General features: G+C 37.8%; 1 protein-coding gene across 1 annotated transcript in view; it reads right to left on the bottom strand.

Annotated features, from left to right (window-relative positions):
• Positions 1-13790, bottom strand: part of LOC126258004 (legumain-like) — a 148074-nt gene that overhangs the window by 16961 nt on the left and 117323 nt on the right. The window contains exon 10 of the mRNA XM_049955607.1: positions 6434-6547. Within this exon, the coding sequence (XP_049811564.1) occupies positions 6434-6547 (114 nt within the window). The remainder of the gene's footprint in view (positions 1-6433; positions 6548-13790) is intronic.

Here is a 13790-nt window from a genome sequence, read left to right as displayed (position 1 = left end):
TAGTGACCATATAAATATTACATAAATGTGCTACTACTGTGTTCACCACCTTGGCATCAACCTATCCCTAGATATTACACCATTCCTTATGTAAGGCTCTTACATGCATAGCATGTCCATCCTCAAACTCCTCTACCAATTTACTTAGTTCCGCCATCACGAGCCTACTACTTATGACATTAGCTTGCTTACATCACATGTGGTTACAATTGCCTAGTATGAACAACACATTTGGGCAAGGGCTCCCAATTATGCATGTCCATGGCCTTTTCAACATATTTCAGCTTCTATAGCCTCTGGGTGTACACCAATCACAACATGTCAAACAGCTCTTTCATGCCAGTTAGTAGATTGTTACAACAAAGCAGAGTATGATCTAAATCCTCAGTAATGGGTAAAGTTATTTGGTCACACTTGGAGTGTGGTGGTAAATGCTGCTTTTTTAAGGTACCAACATGTACCTTTCTGTCTACTGAGCCGATGAAAGATGGTCATGTAGAAACCTTTATGGGAGTAGTGGTAGACAAAAGGCCACATATGGTGCATGCATTTTTGTTTATGTGCAGATACAAAAAACAAATGTACGTACAGTACAACCACAAGGCATGATGGAGGGTGAATGTTTTACTGGCGAGAAGGAGCTGTCATGACTTTTGGGTGCCAAAGGAGGAGAGGTCGGGACAGCAATGGCTGTTGTTCTGCAAGAGAAAACAAAAAAAGATTGTATGGAATTACTTAACCACTTACTTACTTTTTGTCAATGGCATACTAATGATTTGTCTGTCGAAGAGTTTGGTTATTAAGAGCTTAGATGTAAATGTTTAACTGATGGTTTAAAATATTATGGGGACTGTTAAACACAGAAATATTTTGGAAAGAACTGATTCATAGCTAGTGGGTAGCAAACATAGTCTTCCATTATCACAGTACTTTCCTGCAGATAGTAAAGTAGTTTGATATAGCTACAAGTGGCACTGCATTGCAGAACCCCAACTTGAAGGAGGGATGCAAGGGCAAAAAGAGAAGATTTAAAGGTAAGGAGTTACGAACATATGACTGACAGATCACATTCATGGAATTGATAGCCCGGTTAAGCACTCTTCAGAAGTGAGTATCAGCAGTAAAATTTCAAGGTGAGTTAGCCTTATAATACGATGCAATGTTGCACTAGGTTATAGTGACATCATTGAGCCTGCACAAACATAGAGTTAACCTGTTTCATCGTAAAGATTTCCTGGGCACAGAGGCTGGATAATTATCACTGCAGAAGTAGCAGGTAATGGGTAATACTCAGATGGTGATTTTTCCACATGTTCTGCACTGCACTGCAGAGCTTCTTGCTTTGTCTTGAAATTCACAGGACTTAAAACATCAGACATAAAACTTAACCAGATTCCAATATGGCTTGTGTGCCTGGCATGTACACACCAAGAGCATTAACAGGTTCAGAAAGGACTCGTCCGATGATGTACTTTGTCTGCAGTTTTTGACAAGTCTTATTAACATGTCTGTACAGAATGAGATTTTCACTCTGCAGCGGACTGTGTGCTGATATGAAACTTCCTGGCAGATTAAAACTGTGTGCCGGATCGAAACTCGAACTCGGAACCTTTGCCTTCCGCGGGCAAGTGATCTACAAGGTTCACGGGAGAGCTTCTGTTAAGTTTGGAAGGTAGGAAACAAGGTACTGGCAGAAGTAAAGCTGTGAGGACGGGTCGTGAGTCGTGCTTGGGTAGCTCAGTTGGTAGAGCACTTGCCCATGAAAGGCAAAGGTCCCGAGTTCGAGTCTCGGTCCGGCACACAGTTTTAATCTGCCAGGAAGTTTCACATGTCTATACACTAGATATACATACAGTTTTGTCAGTCCTGGAATGTACTTTAACACTGCAAAAGAGGTTCGATAGTGAAATTTATCATACCTGTACTCAAGGACTTAAGAGATAGGCCATAGCTAGAGCAGCCACTTTTTCATAATTACAAATCTCACTGACAGGTCCGAACTCTGTTACAGTTAGTTGGCCAGTTAATTAACTCCACGTTCCATAGGGCATTTGCACAATTTTTACCAAAAACAAGTCAGTTTACAGGCTATGCATACATGGTTTATTTATGTACGTGCTTCCTCTGGCTATCTACATATTTCTCAATAGCACAGTGGCTTTAGTACATCCACTTTTATTCAATTTGTCTTTGATCCTAATCATATTATTAGTGAAAAAGACTTAAATTTAACAACAAAAGAAAGCATTCTTGACTACTTGACTATATGACACAAGCTACTACCATTTTTTCCTCAAACAAGGATTCATCAATAATATTGGAGTTGTTCACAAGAACATTGTCAAGAACTTATGGACGATATACAGGGTGATTCACAAAGATATGGAAATATTTTAATATGTTATTCTACAAGTAAAACTAAAGAAAAAATTCCATATAAACATAGGTTGGCAAATGTTTAGTTATGGAGTTAGGGCTAATAAAAGATTTTGCCTGAAATTTAGCAAATGCACTAATATGAAACCATCGCAAAACAGTACAAGGTTAAAGTAAAGCACAATTCCCATTTATTTTGTTGTTATTGGTCTGGTGAATCTAATAAAACATGTCACAGATGTTTATCTGCAGTAATTTTCCAGAAAATCCAGAGAAGCAAAGATTATTATACAAGTAAATTTGTTTTCTTTCCATTAAGAATGTAGGAAGATTTAAGTCATTGTTGGCAACCGTTATAGAGCTATTTCAGTCGTTTTCTAACCTTGAAACGAGTTAGTTTGCTGTATTGTTCAGTGAAAGAACATAATAAAAACAGTGCTTTTAAGTGATACCACATAGAATTGTTGTAGTTTGTAGATTACTTATGAAATAGGGATGCCTTTGAAATTTGATGTTAATGTTATTACCATCATTTTTCCAAAACTAAATTCTCTACAACTACTGTTGAAAACTTTTTTGAAATTGACTGGAATATAAAAAACAAATTGGTCTAAGTAGTTAATAAATTAAAAATTTTACAAAATTATTTCTTTGCTTCTCTGGATGTTCTCGAAAATTACTGCAGACACACATCTGTGATTTTTTTTTATTAGATTCACCAGATCAATAACAAGAAAAATAAATGGAAATTGTGCTTTACTTTAACCTCGTACAGTTTTGTAATGGCTTCATATTAACAAAGTTTCTAAATTTCAGGCAAAATCTTTTATTAGCCATAACTTCGTCACTAATCATTCACAGGCCTATGTTTATATTACTTTTTTCTTTAGTTTTAATTGTAGAATAACATATTAAAATACTTGCATATCTTTGTGAATCACCCTGTATTTAGTCTGCAGATCAGTGCATGATACGGCAGGAGCATTGTTGAGGAGAGGGAGCGAGAGAGGGAGGGAATGTTGCCATGAATATATACAAATTCATAAGACTTTTTTTGGCATAAATCGAATCCCAAATTAAAGCAATGCACTCTTAATCCACACACGGATGAACCAAAGTGCAATATAAAGCAATTTTGAAGCTTCAGTTCTCATTATGTACCAGATGCACAAAGCAGCATGTTAACTGCCATCTCATTTCTGAACAACCTATCTGAGATATGACGATCATGTGAGTTTCTGGCCAACAAGAAGTTCAGTATTACCATTACGTAAGGGCGGGAGGAGTGGAGAGTAAATAAACCAATTTACACTCAGATGTTTCAACAGACAATGCCTTATAAATATGCAGGTAAAAGATTTCTGAGACAATATTTTGATTGACATCAATAAGCCAGCCATTATAGGATAATCACTGTTGTTCATAAAATCTGTCTGCACTCTATTAGGGCTTTGCCAATTTTCTAAATGCGTATGTCATAATCAAACTGCAGTACCTAAGTAGTGGGATGAAATTTTTTAAATGAAGTGAGGTTGAAAAATATCAGTGATAATATCAACCCTAGAGGCAGTCTTTCACTTTTTCCAATACAACTGTTTCCTAAAGTAACAATTATTTTCTAATCATTCAATATACAGTGTATGTGATGAACACATGTAATGGGAAAACAGCATATTTTTGTTGACATTTGTAGTGACTGAACAGTGCAGGCCAATAATTACTCCTCTTGACATTACTTATATGGCTGTTAAGAGGATCATAGAATTAATACCTTCACACATTAGTTACAGTTCTTAGTAAAAACTTGCTTCTATTTTCTGGTATGAGCTGAAGGATATTATAATTTATGGTGTTAAGGCCAGAACTTCTGTTGTCCCCAGACTTCTCTATAGGGTTACTGGCCAATTTACTACGGTATCCGACCATTCATTCATTACCACTAGACCCTTTCCTTTGCCACTTTTGTGACATTCCTTCCCTGCTTATTATCTTTGTAATTTTACTTGTCCTTTCATTTTCCTGTGTCAATATTGGAAGTTTTCCTTCTTATTAATAAAACTTCTTACAGATGAAGAAGCTTGCACAGGATGGAGTAGCATGGAGAGCTGCATCAAACCAGTCTCAGGACTGAAGACCACAACAACAACAACAACAACATTTTTGTGGAAACTATTAAACACGTGTTCTTTCAGAATCACAGTTTTTTTCAAGAAGAATGGTTTGCCTTGTCGGTAACTAACTGAGGAAATTAACATCAAGTTTTAATGGTGCAGGAAACTACGCAAGTCCCGAGTTAAAGATGTCCATGTTATAAGTCTCATATCAAACAGCTGGAATGTTGTCATCACTTAAGATACAGGCACTACGAGTATCCAGCACAAAAATTTTACAAAAAAACTGTTTTTATCACTCAGACACCTGTCATTTCATATAGATTAAAATAAAAAAGAACTTACTTCAAAATTTTGCAGACTGTGAAATCTGTAAGTTCAGTATCCCTTTAAAATAAAAATCAGCGGAATATGACTGAAAATTATGTGGCTATTATTGAAGGACATTATCTTAATGAAGGATCGAACAAAAATACAATAATATAGGGACATACATATGAAGTGAAAAGCCATGACTGTAATTATCCAGAATAGAAATGTCAGATTATGGTATTGCAATCAGATTATGGTATTGCAATCAGAACTAACAAACAATAATTTTAGTGACATTCAAGTATGCTAACATTTCATAATTTCTTCACTACCATATTTAGAAAGAAACAAAGGATGATTTAAATTCATCAAAGCACACACACACACACTCACACCCACGTGTGTGTGAAACAACTGGGTTCTCTCAGAAAATGAGTCTCGTGCTTCAGTCACCACTACCTTACTCGGCGTCAGTTTTTTCATACATTTGCTAACTTCTGAGCTGTCAAGCCTGTGAAAATCTTATTTATTTTGAAAGGGCTGCAAAACAGTGAACATAAGCCATAACTGGTAATCAAGAGTTTGTAGAAAGTCAGCAATCATTACTCTCAATGAAATTATTGTTAAATTCACATTGTGATACCTGTCTTGTAAGAAACGATACATCAAGATATGAGAAAAAATGAAGATTATAACATTGCACTGGCAGAGGAACAACGTGATCGACATAAAAAATTATGTCATATTTTTATTCTTCTAACTAACACTTTAGTGATCATTTACTTTTCAAAGGGTGACTGTTCACCTCATAACAATGTAGGAGTGTTAGATGACATTAAATAGTAGCACTCAAATTCTGACTGGACATCAGCTTAACAAGACAGCAGGGAAGCTGCAAAAGGCATTCTAAATCTGTGTCATATTTTCTGTCTGTGTTCTTATAGCTAAAGCACTTAATACAGGTTCTTTGTATAAACATCAACTTTTTGAACTAGCTAAGAAAGCTTTTCAATGGATCTCTGACACACAGATACTATAAAGCAAAGTATAATAGTATTCTCATCAATTATCTGTTCTAAAATTGCAACTATGGGATGTACAATACAGTACTAGCAAAAACTTCAATGGTGTTTCAGCCAATGAAAATGCATGATTTTGAAAGTGTTATTACTCCTTTTACAAACAAGAATCTACATAGGATGCAACTGATGGCACTAATAAAAATTACGGACACTATATTCAAGATAAAATAATAATTCTTCAATCACGAAAAATAAAGGAAGGGCAACCTCTCACCTTTAACAGACTGATGTTTGGCACACAAACACACAACAGAAACATTCTACAACATTTCTTCTCTCTTATTTTAGATCTGAAGATGATTGATTGAGGAATCACAACTAACTATCATTTTATAAATTATGATTCAAGACAAATTCTATATCTAAAACTAAAATGGTTGAGCATGCCAAGTCTCATTAAAAAAAAAATCTGTCCGTAACTCAGTACCTCTTCAGTTCTGACCATTTTCAGCAATTTTTAATTAAAAAAATCTTGAAACACAAGAGAATAACTAAAACATGCATCAGGCATATGCAATTTTATAATTCACATTTATATCATTTCTACCTTACCTTTACGACGCGATGAATGTGAAACTTAATATTATTTCTTTCTTCCCGATTTTGTGCACGCTCCAGCTTGCTTTGAAGGATTGCTAATGGCACGTGGCGACTTGGAACCCTGAGCTGAAAGAGTAAATAAATCTATCTTCACTATTTTCACTATTTCATATAGTACAAGGTTGGTTCAGGAAGAAAAACACTGGCATTCTAGAGGTTGGAGTGTGAAATGTTAGATCCCTTAATCAGGTAGGTAGTTTAGAGAATTTAACAACAGAAACAAATAGACTGAAGTTAGATATAGTGGAAAATGGTGAAGCACGGTTGCAGGAAGAACAGGATTTCTAGTCAGGTGAGTAGAGGGCTATAAATACAAAGTCAAGTAGGGGTAATGCAAGAGTAGACTTAATAATGAATAAGAAAATGGGATTGAGAGTAAGATACTAAGAACAGCATCATGAATGCATTATTGTAGCCAAAATAAGAACAAAGCCAACACTCACAACGGAGGTAAAAGTTTTTATGCCGACTAGTTCAGCTGAAGAAGTGACTGAAATAATTTTATGGTGAGATAAAATAAATTCTTCAGATTGTTAAGAGAGAAAAAATTCTAATTGTGATAGGAAAATGAAATTCAGTAGTAGGTAAAAGAAGAGAAGGAAAAATAGAAGAAGGAATAACAGGGGAAACTGCCTTGTAGAATTCTTCACTGAGTACAATTTAATCATTGCTAATACTTAGTTTAAAGATCATGAGAGAAAACCGTGATGTGGAAAACATTTGGGGAGACTGGAAGATTTAGTGCATGTTTTTCTATTTAAAAGATTTCATCTCATGATTTTAACTATAAGTTTAAATTCAGGCAGTCTGTAGCATAGTTTTCATTTCTTCTGAACAGCCAGCTACACAGCCCATTAGGGCATTAGCATCCGTTGGTGACATGTCTGCTTTCGGAGTGTACTTCTTCAGTTAGTCCTGCTACAATAAGTAGAATGTGTGCATGCTATGTGCAGACGCAGGAGGAGCTCCTGCAGTTCGCAAACAGTTGAACAGCTATGGTCAGCCACCTACAGCGTGCTGCCTTAGGGTGTAGCAGTGGCGGTGAATCTGGCACATCGCATGGGACACCTAGGGTATCACTTGCTTTGCACACAGGCTCTGCTGCTGGAGTACTTCCTACTGTAACCAGTTCAGTGAATCCAACCTCACAGCAGGTGAGTGGCATGTGATAACGAGTTCTTGTCATGCAAGACAAAGAGCCAGTGTGGAGGCTGGCCTCACCTATTTGCCATGTGAGTAAACAGATGGCAGTTCCTTCAGCAAAGTCAGAGCAGGTATACGTGGGCAGAGGTTTCCTAGTTACTGGGAGCTCCAACATTAGGTGCATTGTGCAGTCCCTTAGAAAGATAGTGTCCAGAGCTGGAAAGAAAGCCACTGTGCACTAGGTATGTCCGCCAGAGGACCTCATCAGAGTTGTGGAGGAGGTATTGCCTGTGGCTGATGACCGTGCAGGGTGCAGTCGTCGGCACCAACGACACCTGTTACATGGGTTCTGATGCCATCCTCAGTTCTTACTGGTGGCTGGTGGAGGTGGTGAAGACTGCTGGCCTCAGGCACAAGGGACAAGCAGAGCTCGCAGTCTGCAGCATTATCCCCACAACTGATCAGAGTCCTTTGCTTTGGAGATGAGTGGAGGGGCTCAACCAAAGGTTTTATTGACTCTGCGATGGTCTTGGTTGCAGATTTGTAGACCTGTGTTATCCAGTGGGGAATTGTAAGACTCCTACTGATAGGTCATACGAGCACTACACAAAGGAAGTAGCTACTTGGGTAGCAGAGTACTTGTGGAGTGCACATGGGGAGTTTTTTAGGCCATAATAACAGGTTCTCTCATGAAAACTCACCAGACAATATGCAGATAGCAAAATCAGACTGCATTCAGAATAAAGACACTTCAACAATTTTATTATTCAACTGTCAAAATTTTATTATTAAACTATCAAAAATTCATAACAAAACTCCCGAATTTACTGCCCTCCAGGAAAAGTTCATGGGCTCAAATTTTTCTTGGGACCAAGAGCTGGCTGAAACCTGAAGTAAAAAGCCCTGAGATATTTAGCAGGTCATGGAACACTTATCAGAAAGACAGATTAGGTACCAAAGGAAGGGGAATGTCCATTGCAGTTGATAAAAATTGTCTCCATCAGGGTCTAAATTGAGTGTGACAACGTTTATCTGGCTGTGTATACCAGGTCTAGGTGGAACCATGTTAATTGTTGAATGTTTTTACCGGCCACCTGATTCCCCTGTGCCAGTTTTAGAGTCACAGAAAGAAAGTCTATAGTCGATAGCACATAAATACCTAGATCTTGCAATACTAGTTGGAGGGGACTTCAACTTGCTGAGTATAGACTGGGGCATCTATGGATTAATTGCAGGGGGTTACAGACAGACAGTATTGCAAAGCACTTTTGAACGTGTTTCCTGAAAATGTATCTTGAGCATTTAGTTTGGCACCCCACACGCAATGGAAATGTCTTAGACCCTGTAGCTCAAACAGGCTGGACCTTATTGATGGCATCATTATAGAGAGGAATTAGTGATCATGATATCATAGTAACTGCAGTTGCAAAAGTTAATAAATCAGTCAAGAAGGCAAGGATAGTGCTTCTGCTAGAAAGAGCTGATCAGCAGTCGTTGGCATCTCACTTAAACAATGAATTTACATCATTTAGTTCCAGTATTATGGCAATATGATGGACAAAGTTTAAACAGATTTAAATTGTGCTCTGGTCAACTATGTGCCCAGTAAGTGGATTAAGGATGAAAAAGACACATGTGGTTTAACAACAAAATTCAGAAAATACTGAGAGAGCAAAGGGTGTTGCACTCTTGGTTCAAAAGAGAATTCACAAATGATGACAGGCAAAGGTTAGTAGACATTAATGTGTCTGTGAAAAGATTTGTGTGTGAAGCATATAACAACTGCCACCATCATACCTTAGCAAAATATCTGGGCGAGAAACTAAGAAAATTCTTATTCTATGTAAATTCGCTAAGCAAGTGTAAGTCTTCCGTCCACTCACTCACTCACCATCTGGTGTGGGAACAGAAGATAGAAAAATGAAAGACGAAGTTTTCCATTTCGTATTTACAAAATCATTCACCCAGGAGAACTAAACAAACCTAGTATCGCACAGAGTCCCTGGCATCGAGAGAGATTTTTTTTAAAAATATATTTAATAAAATTGCAGCCAAATATCCATATACAGTTACTTTGCTTAACATTTTACATTTTTGCATATTTCACTCTTTTACTGCACAGTTTTATGTGACATTGTTCAAAGGCTTCGTTAGACAGTTCACACACATGTTGTGGTTGGGTCGTGATAAGTTTTGTTTTTGCAATTTAGATGATGAAAGCCATGAATAGATAATCTAGTTAAGACATGTTGCAGTTCAAAGTTTGGTGCTGTCCACGAGCGGTTCGTCATTGCTTCTGTGCCATAGAACTCCGGCCATACTTTTTCTTGTTTATCCTCCATGATCTTCAGTTGATTTCTGGAAACCCTGGTGTGTGGCATCATATATCGAAGTTTAATGTCTTCAATTAGGAATGTGTCTCTCGCTAGCAGGTACACTAGTCTAGATCTTGTTGTCTTTGAGAGACCTAGTACACTTTTTAGGTAAGTCAATTTTACCTTTTCTAGTATTTCTAGATTTTTTTCTGTCAGGTGGTCCCATATAACCTCCAACCCATAGGCCAGGATTGGCAAGATTTTTGCGTTGAATAATTTCATGGCCGTTTCTAGATTAAGTAGGTGGATGTTCTTGATGTTCTGTATTGCTATTATTACTTGGGCTGCACATTCTGTTGTATGTTTTGTGAAGCGTTTGGCTGTTGGTTGCATTGTCACCTGTAGGTATTTAAAAAAAAGTCTGACGAGATTTTTATTTTTTGTCCTCTGATGATGATTTCCATCTTTTGGGGTTTTGCCTCCTTTTCTGAAAATCACTATTTCTGTCTGTCATGTTTATGTGTAGTTTGTGTTCACTGCACCATTTATCTATTTTCTCAATGATTTTCTGCAGTTTCTGTATATCTGTTGATCCTACGGCTATGTCATCAGCGTATGCTCTTCTTTATTTTCTCCAATTCGCAGTACTTCTTCAGTGGTAGGAATGTACAGCAAAGGGCTCATTGGGTCACCCTTTAAGACTCAGATCGATTGCAGAATGAGGATCGAAAAAGAGAAGTTGTCTGATATTGTGATTAAGTTGTATTCGAGGATTAACTTGATTATTCTTGCCCATACACTATTTTCTCCCATTGTGTTTTCCAGTTATCGGGCTATGAGATCTCTTTCCAGTAGGTCAAAGGCTTTGGTAAAATCTATGAACACTGTGTAGAACATTTGTTTCTTTTGTAGCGCTTTGTCGATGTTGTTTAGAAGAAGCCTGACTACTGTAAGTGTTGATCTTCCAGATCTGAAGCCCATTTGTCGTTCTGGGAGGTGACTGTCCACACAAGCTTAGATTTTTTGTGTAATTATCTTTGAAAACATCTTGAACTGAGTATTTTCCAGGGCTTTGCCTCTGTACTTGTTTGTGTCCTTTGGGTCTCCTCTACCTTTGTAGAGAACTTTTGTTATCGAGTGTCTTCATTGGGTCGGAATTCTTCCAAGTTCCAGGCATTTGTTGAATAGTTTGATCCATATGTGTTGGAGAGCCTCTTTCACATCTTTTATAAGTTCATTATATATATTTTCGAATCCTGCTGCTTTCTTGTTCTTCAGTGTTTTTAATACTTCTTTTACATCATCTTCATTTAGAGGTTCCCATACACTGTCTTTTTCCTTTGTTTGATGTTGTTTCTCTTTCTTTGGGGCTGTTTTGATTCCTCGTTTGTTCAATATCTTACTGAAGTGGTCTTCCCATTCCTTCATGTTTATATTTGGTGTATGAGCCAGTCTTCTTGGTCTTGCTGCTATGTATGGATCTTTCTCTGCTTCATCCGCTTCTCTTTTTGCCTCTCTTTCTATGTATTCTTTTTTCTTCTCTTCTATTAGTTTTTTTGTAGATTCTCCTCTCTTCTGCATATAGTTTGCATATTTCCTCATTGTGCTGGTTTCTGAACCTGTGGAGTGTTATTAGAACAGTGTTCCTTTTGCTGTAGCATTCAGCACAGAACCATCTTTTTGCCATCTTTGTTTTTGGGCCTGTTTGTATCACTGAATTTCTTAGGACGACTTCTATTTTGTCTGTTGCTTTTTAAAGGTCTTCTTCATCTATTAAAGTTTCTATTGCTGGTTTGTTAATTTTTCTCTACCTATTTTTCTTTGTGTGATTTGGTGGGTCTTTCTTGCTGGTGGTGATGCGATGTTTATTTTTATGTTCACTGGAATGTGCTTTCGTATAGGAGTGATGGAGTCATGCCATATTGGTTGAATACTTTGTTTTATTTCTCCTCTTGTTAATGCGATATCAACGGTGCTTTTCCCACTGTGGCATATATATGTAGGTATCTGTCTATCGTTCAGTAGGTGAAACCACCTTCTTCTAGGGTGTCAAAGCCTAGTCTTGTTTTATAGTTCTCCGTGTCTATTCTGCAGTTGAGATTATTTCTACAGCATTTGTGTGTGGTTTAAAATAGGCTGCAATTGTATTGTCTTCTTTTATGATTTTTTTGGTGGGGGTCATCCAGGATTTCAGTAGGATAGAGATATTCCTCCCATGGGTCATCCTCTTTCTCCTTTCTTTGCCATTAGGTGAAAATTGTAGAAATGTTTGTGTTGCCAGTTGTCTATCTGTCTATTCTGTTAGAATTGCAAGATCCGAGTTTTGCAGAATGTCTGTTGGTGTTAGGTTAAGAGCACTTTTTATTCCCTCTGTATTCCAAAAGACTGCTTTTATTTCTTGTTCTTCTGGTTTTCTTCTTAGTTTAGCTGAACTCTGCTCCCTCTTCCATTGATCGTCTTGAGAAACGAAATCGACGTACTTTTATGTTTTCAGGCCAGAATTCTGGTTCTTGTGTGTTTTGTAGATCTTCAAATGGAATGCCTACTTGTCGCCCAGTGTGTGCAGTTCTTCACATACTAGTTGTCCCAGTATTCCATTCTTGTTGAGATATTTCACTACTGTATCAGTTGTGATGGTTCTCTTCAAGTTACCGATATATAGCCATGCTGCTGTTTCTGCTGCTTGCATTCCTTCATCTTTTTTAGGTACCCATTATGGTTTTATTTTTACTCTGGTTTCTTCTATACCAGCTCCCCCCTACCACAGTACTCCAAGTTGGTTCCTCAAGTTCATTAAGCTGATTTCGGGTTTTATTACGTTGCTCATGTTCATTGATTTGGACTTGTAGCTGATTTTGTTGCTGGAGCAGAGGATTTCTGTATATTTTCGGTCCCCCCTGGTTTAACTTTGTTGTTGTACTTAGTTTGTATGTTGTTTCCATCAGTTTTGGGTTTCTCTGGTTCTAGGTGACTTTCCTTTTCTAGAGTTTTCTTTATATACAAAGTAAGAGCCTACGGAATATCAGACCAGCTGTGTGGATAGATTGAAGAGTTTTTAGCAAACAGAACACAGCAGGCTGTTCTCAATGGAGATACATCTACAGACGTTAAAGTAACCTCTGGCATGCCACAGGGGAGTGTTATGGGACTATTGCTTTTCACAATATATATAAATAACCTAGCAGATAGTGTCAGAAGTTCCATGCGGCTTTTCACGGATGATGCTGTAGTATACAGAGAAGTTGCAGCATTAGAAAATTGCAGCGAAATGCAGGAAGATCTGCAGCGGATAGGCACTTGCTGCAGGGAGTGGCAACTGGCCCTTAACATAGACAAATGTAATGTATTGTGAATACACAGAAAGAAGAATCCTTTATCGTGTGATTATATGATAGCGGAACAAACACTGGTAGCAGTTACTTCTGTAAAATATCTGGGAGTATGCATGTGGAACGATTTGAAGAGGAATGATCATATAAAATTAATTGTTGGCAAGGCGGGTGCCAGGTTGAGAGTCATTGGGAGAGTCATTAGAAAATGTAGTCCATCAACAAAGGATGTGGCTTACAAAACACTTGTTTGACCTATACTTGAGTATTTCTCATCAGTGTGGGATCCGTACAGGGTCAGGTTGACAGAGGAGATAGAGAAGATCCAAAGAAGAGCGGCGCGTTTCATCACAGGGTTATTTGGTAAGTGTAATAGCGTTACGGAGATGTTTAGCAAACTCAAGTGGCAGACTCTGCAAGACAGGTGCTCTGCATCGCGGTGTAGCTTGCTGTCCAGGTTTTGAGAGGGTGCGTTTCTGGATGAGGTATCGAATATATTGCTCCACCTCCTGAGGAGATCAC

This window comes from Schistocerca nitens, chromosome 1 (assembly GCF_023898315.1).
Source record: "Schistocerca nitens isolate TAMUIC-IGC-003100 chromosome 1, iqSchNite1.1, whole genome shotgun sequence".
Taxonomy (NCBI): Eukaryota; Metazoa; Arthropoda; class Insecta; order Orthoptera; family Acrididae; genus Schistocerca; species Schistocerca nitens.
Note: the sequence above shows the minus strand (reverse complement) of the source record. Positions and strands in the feature narration are given on the sequence as shown.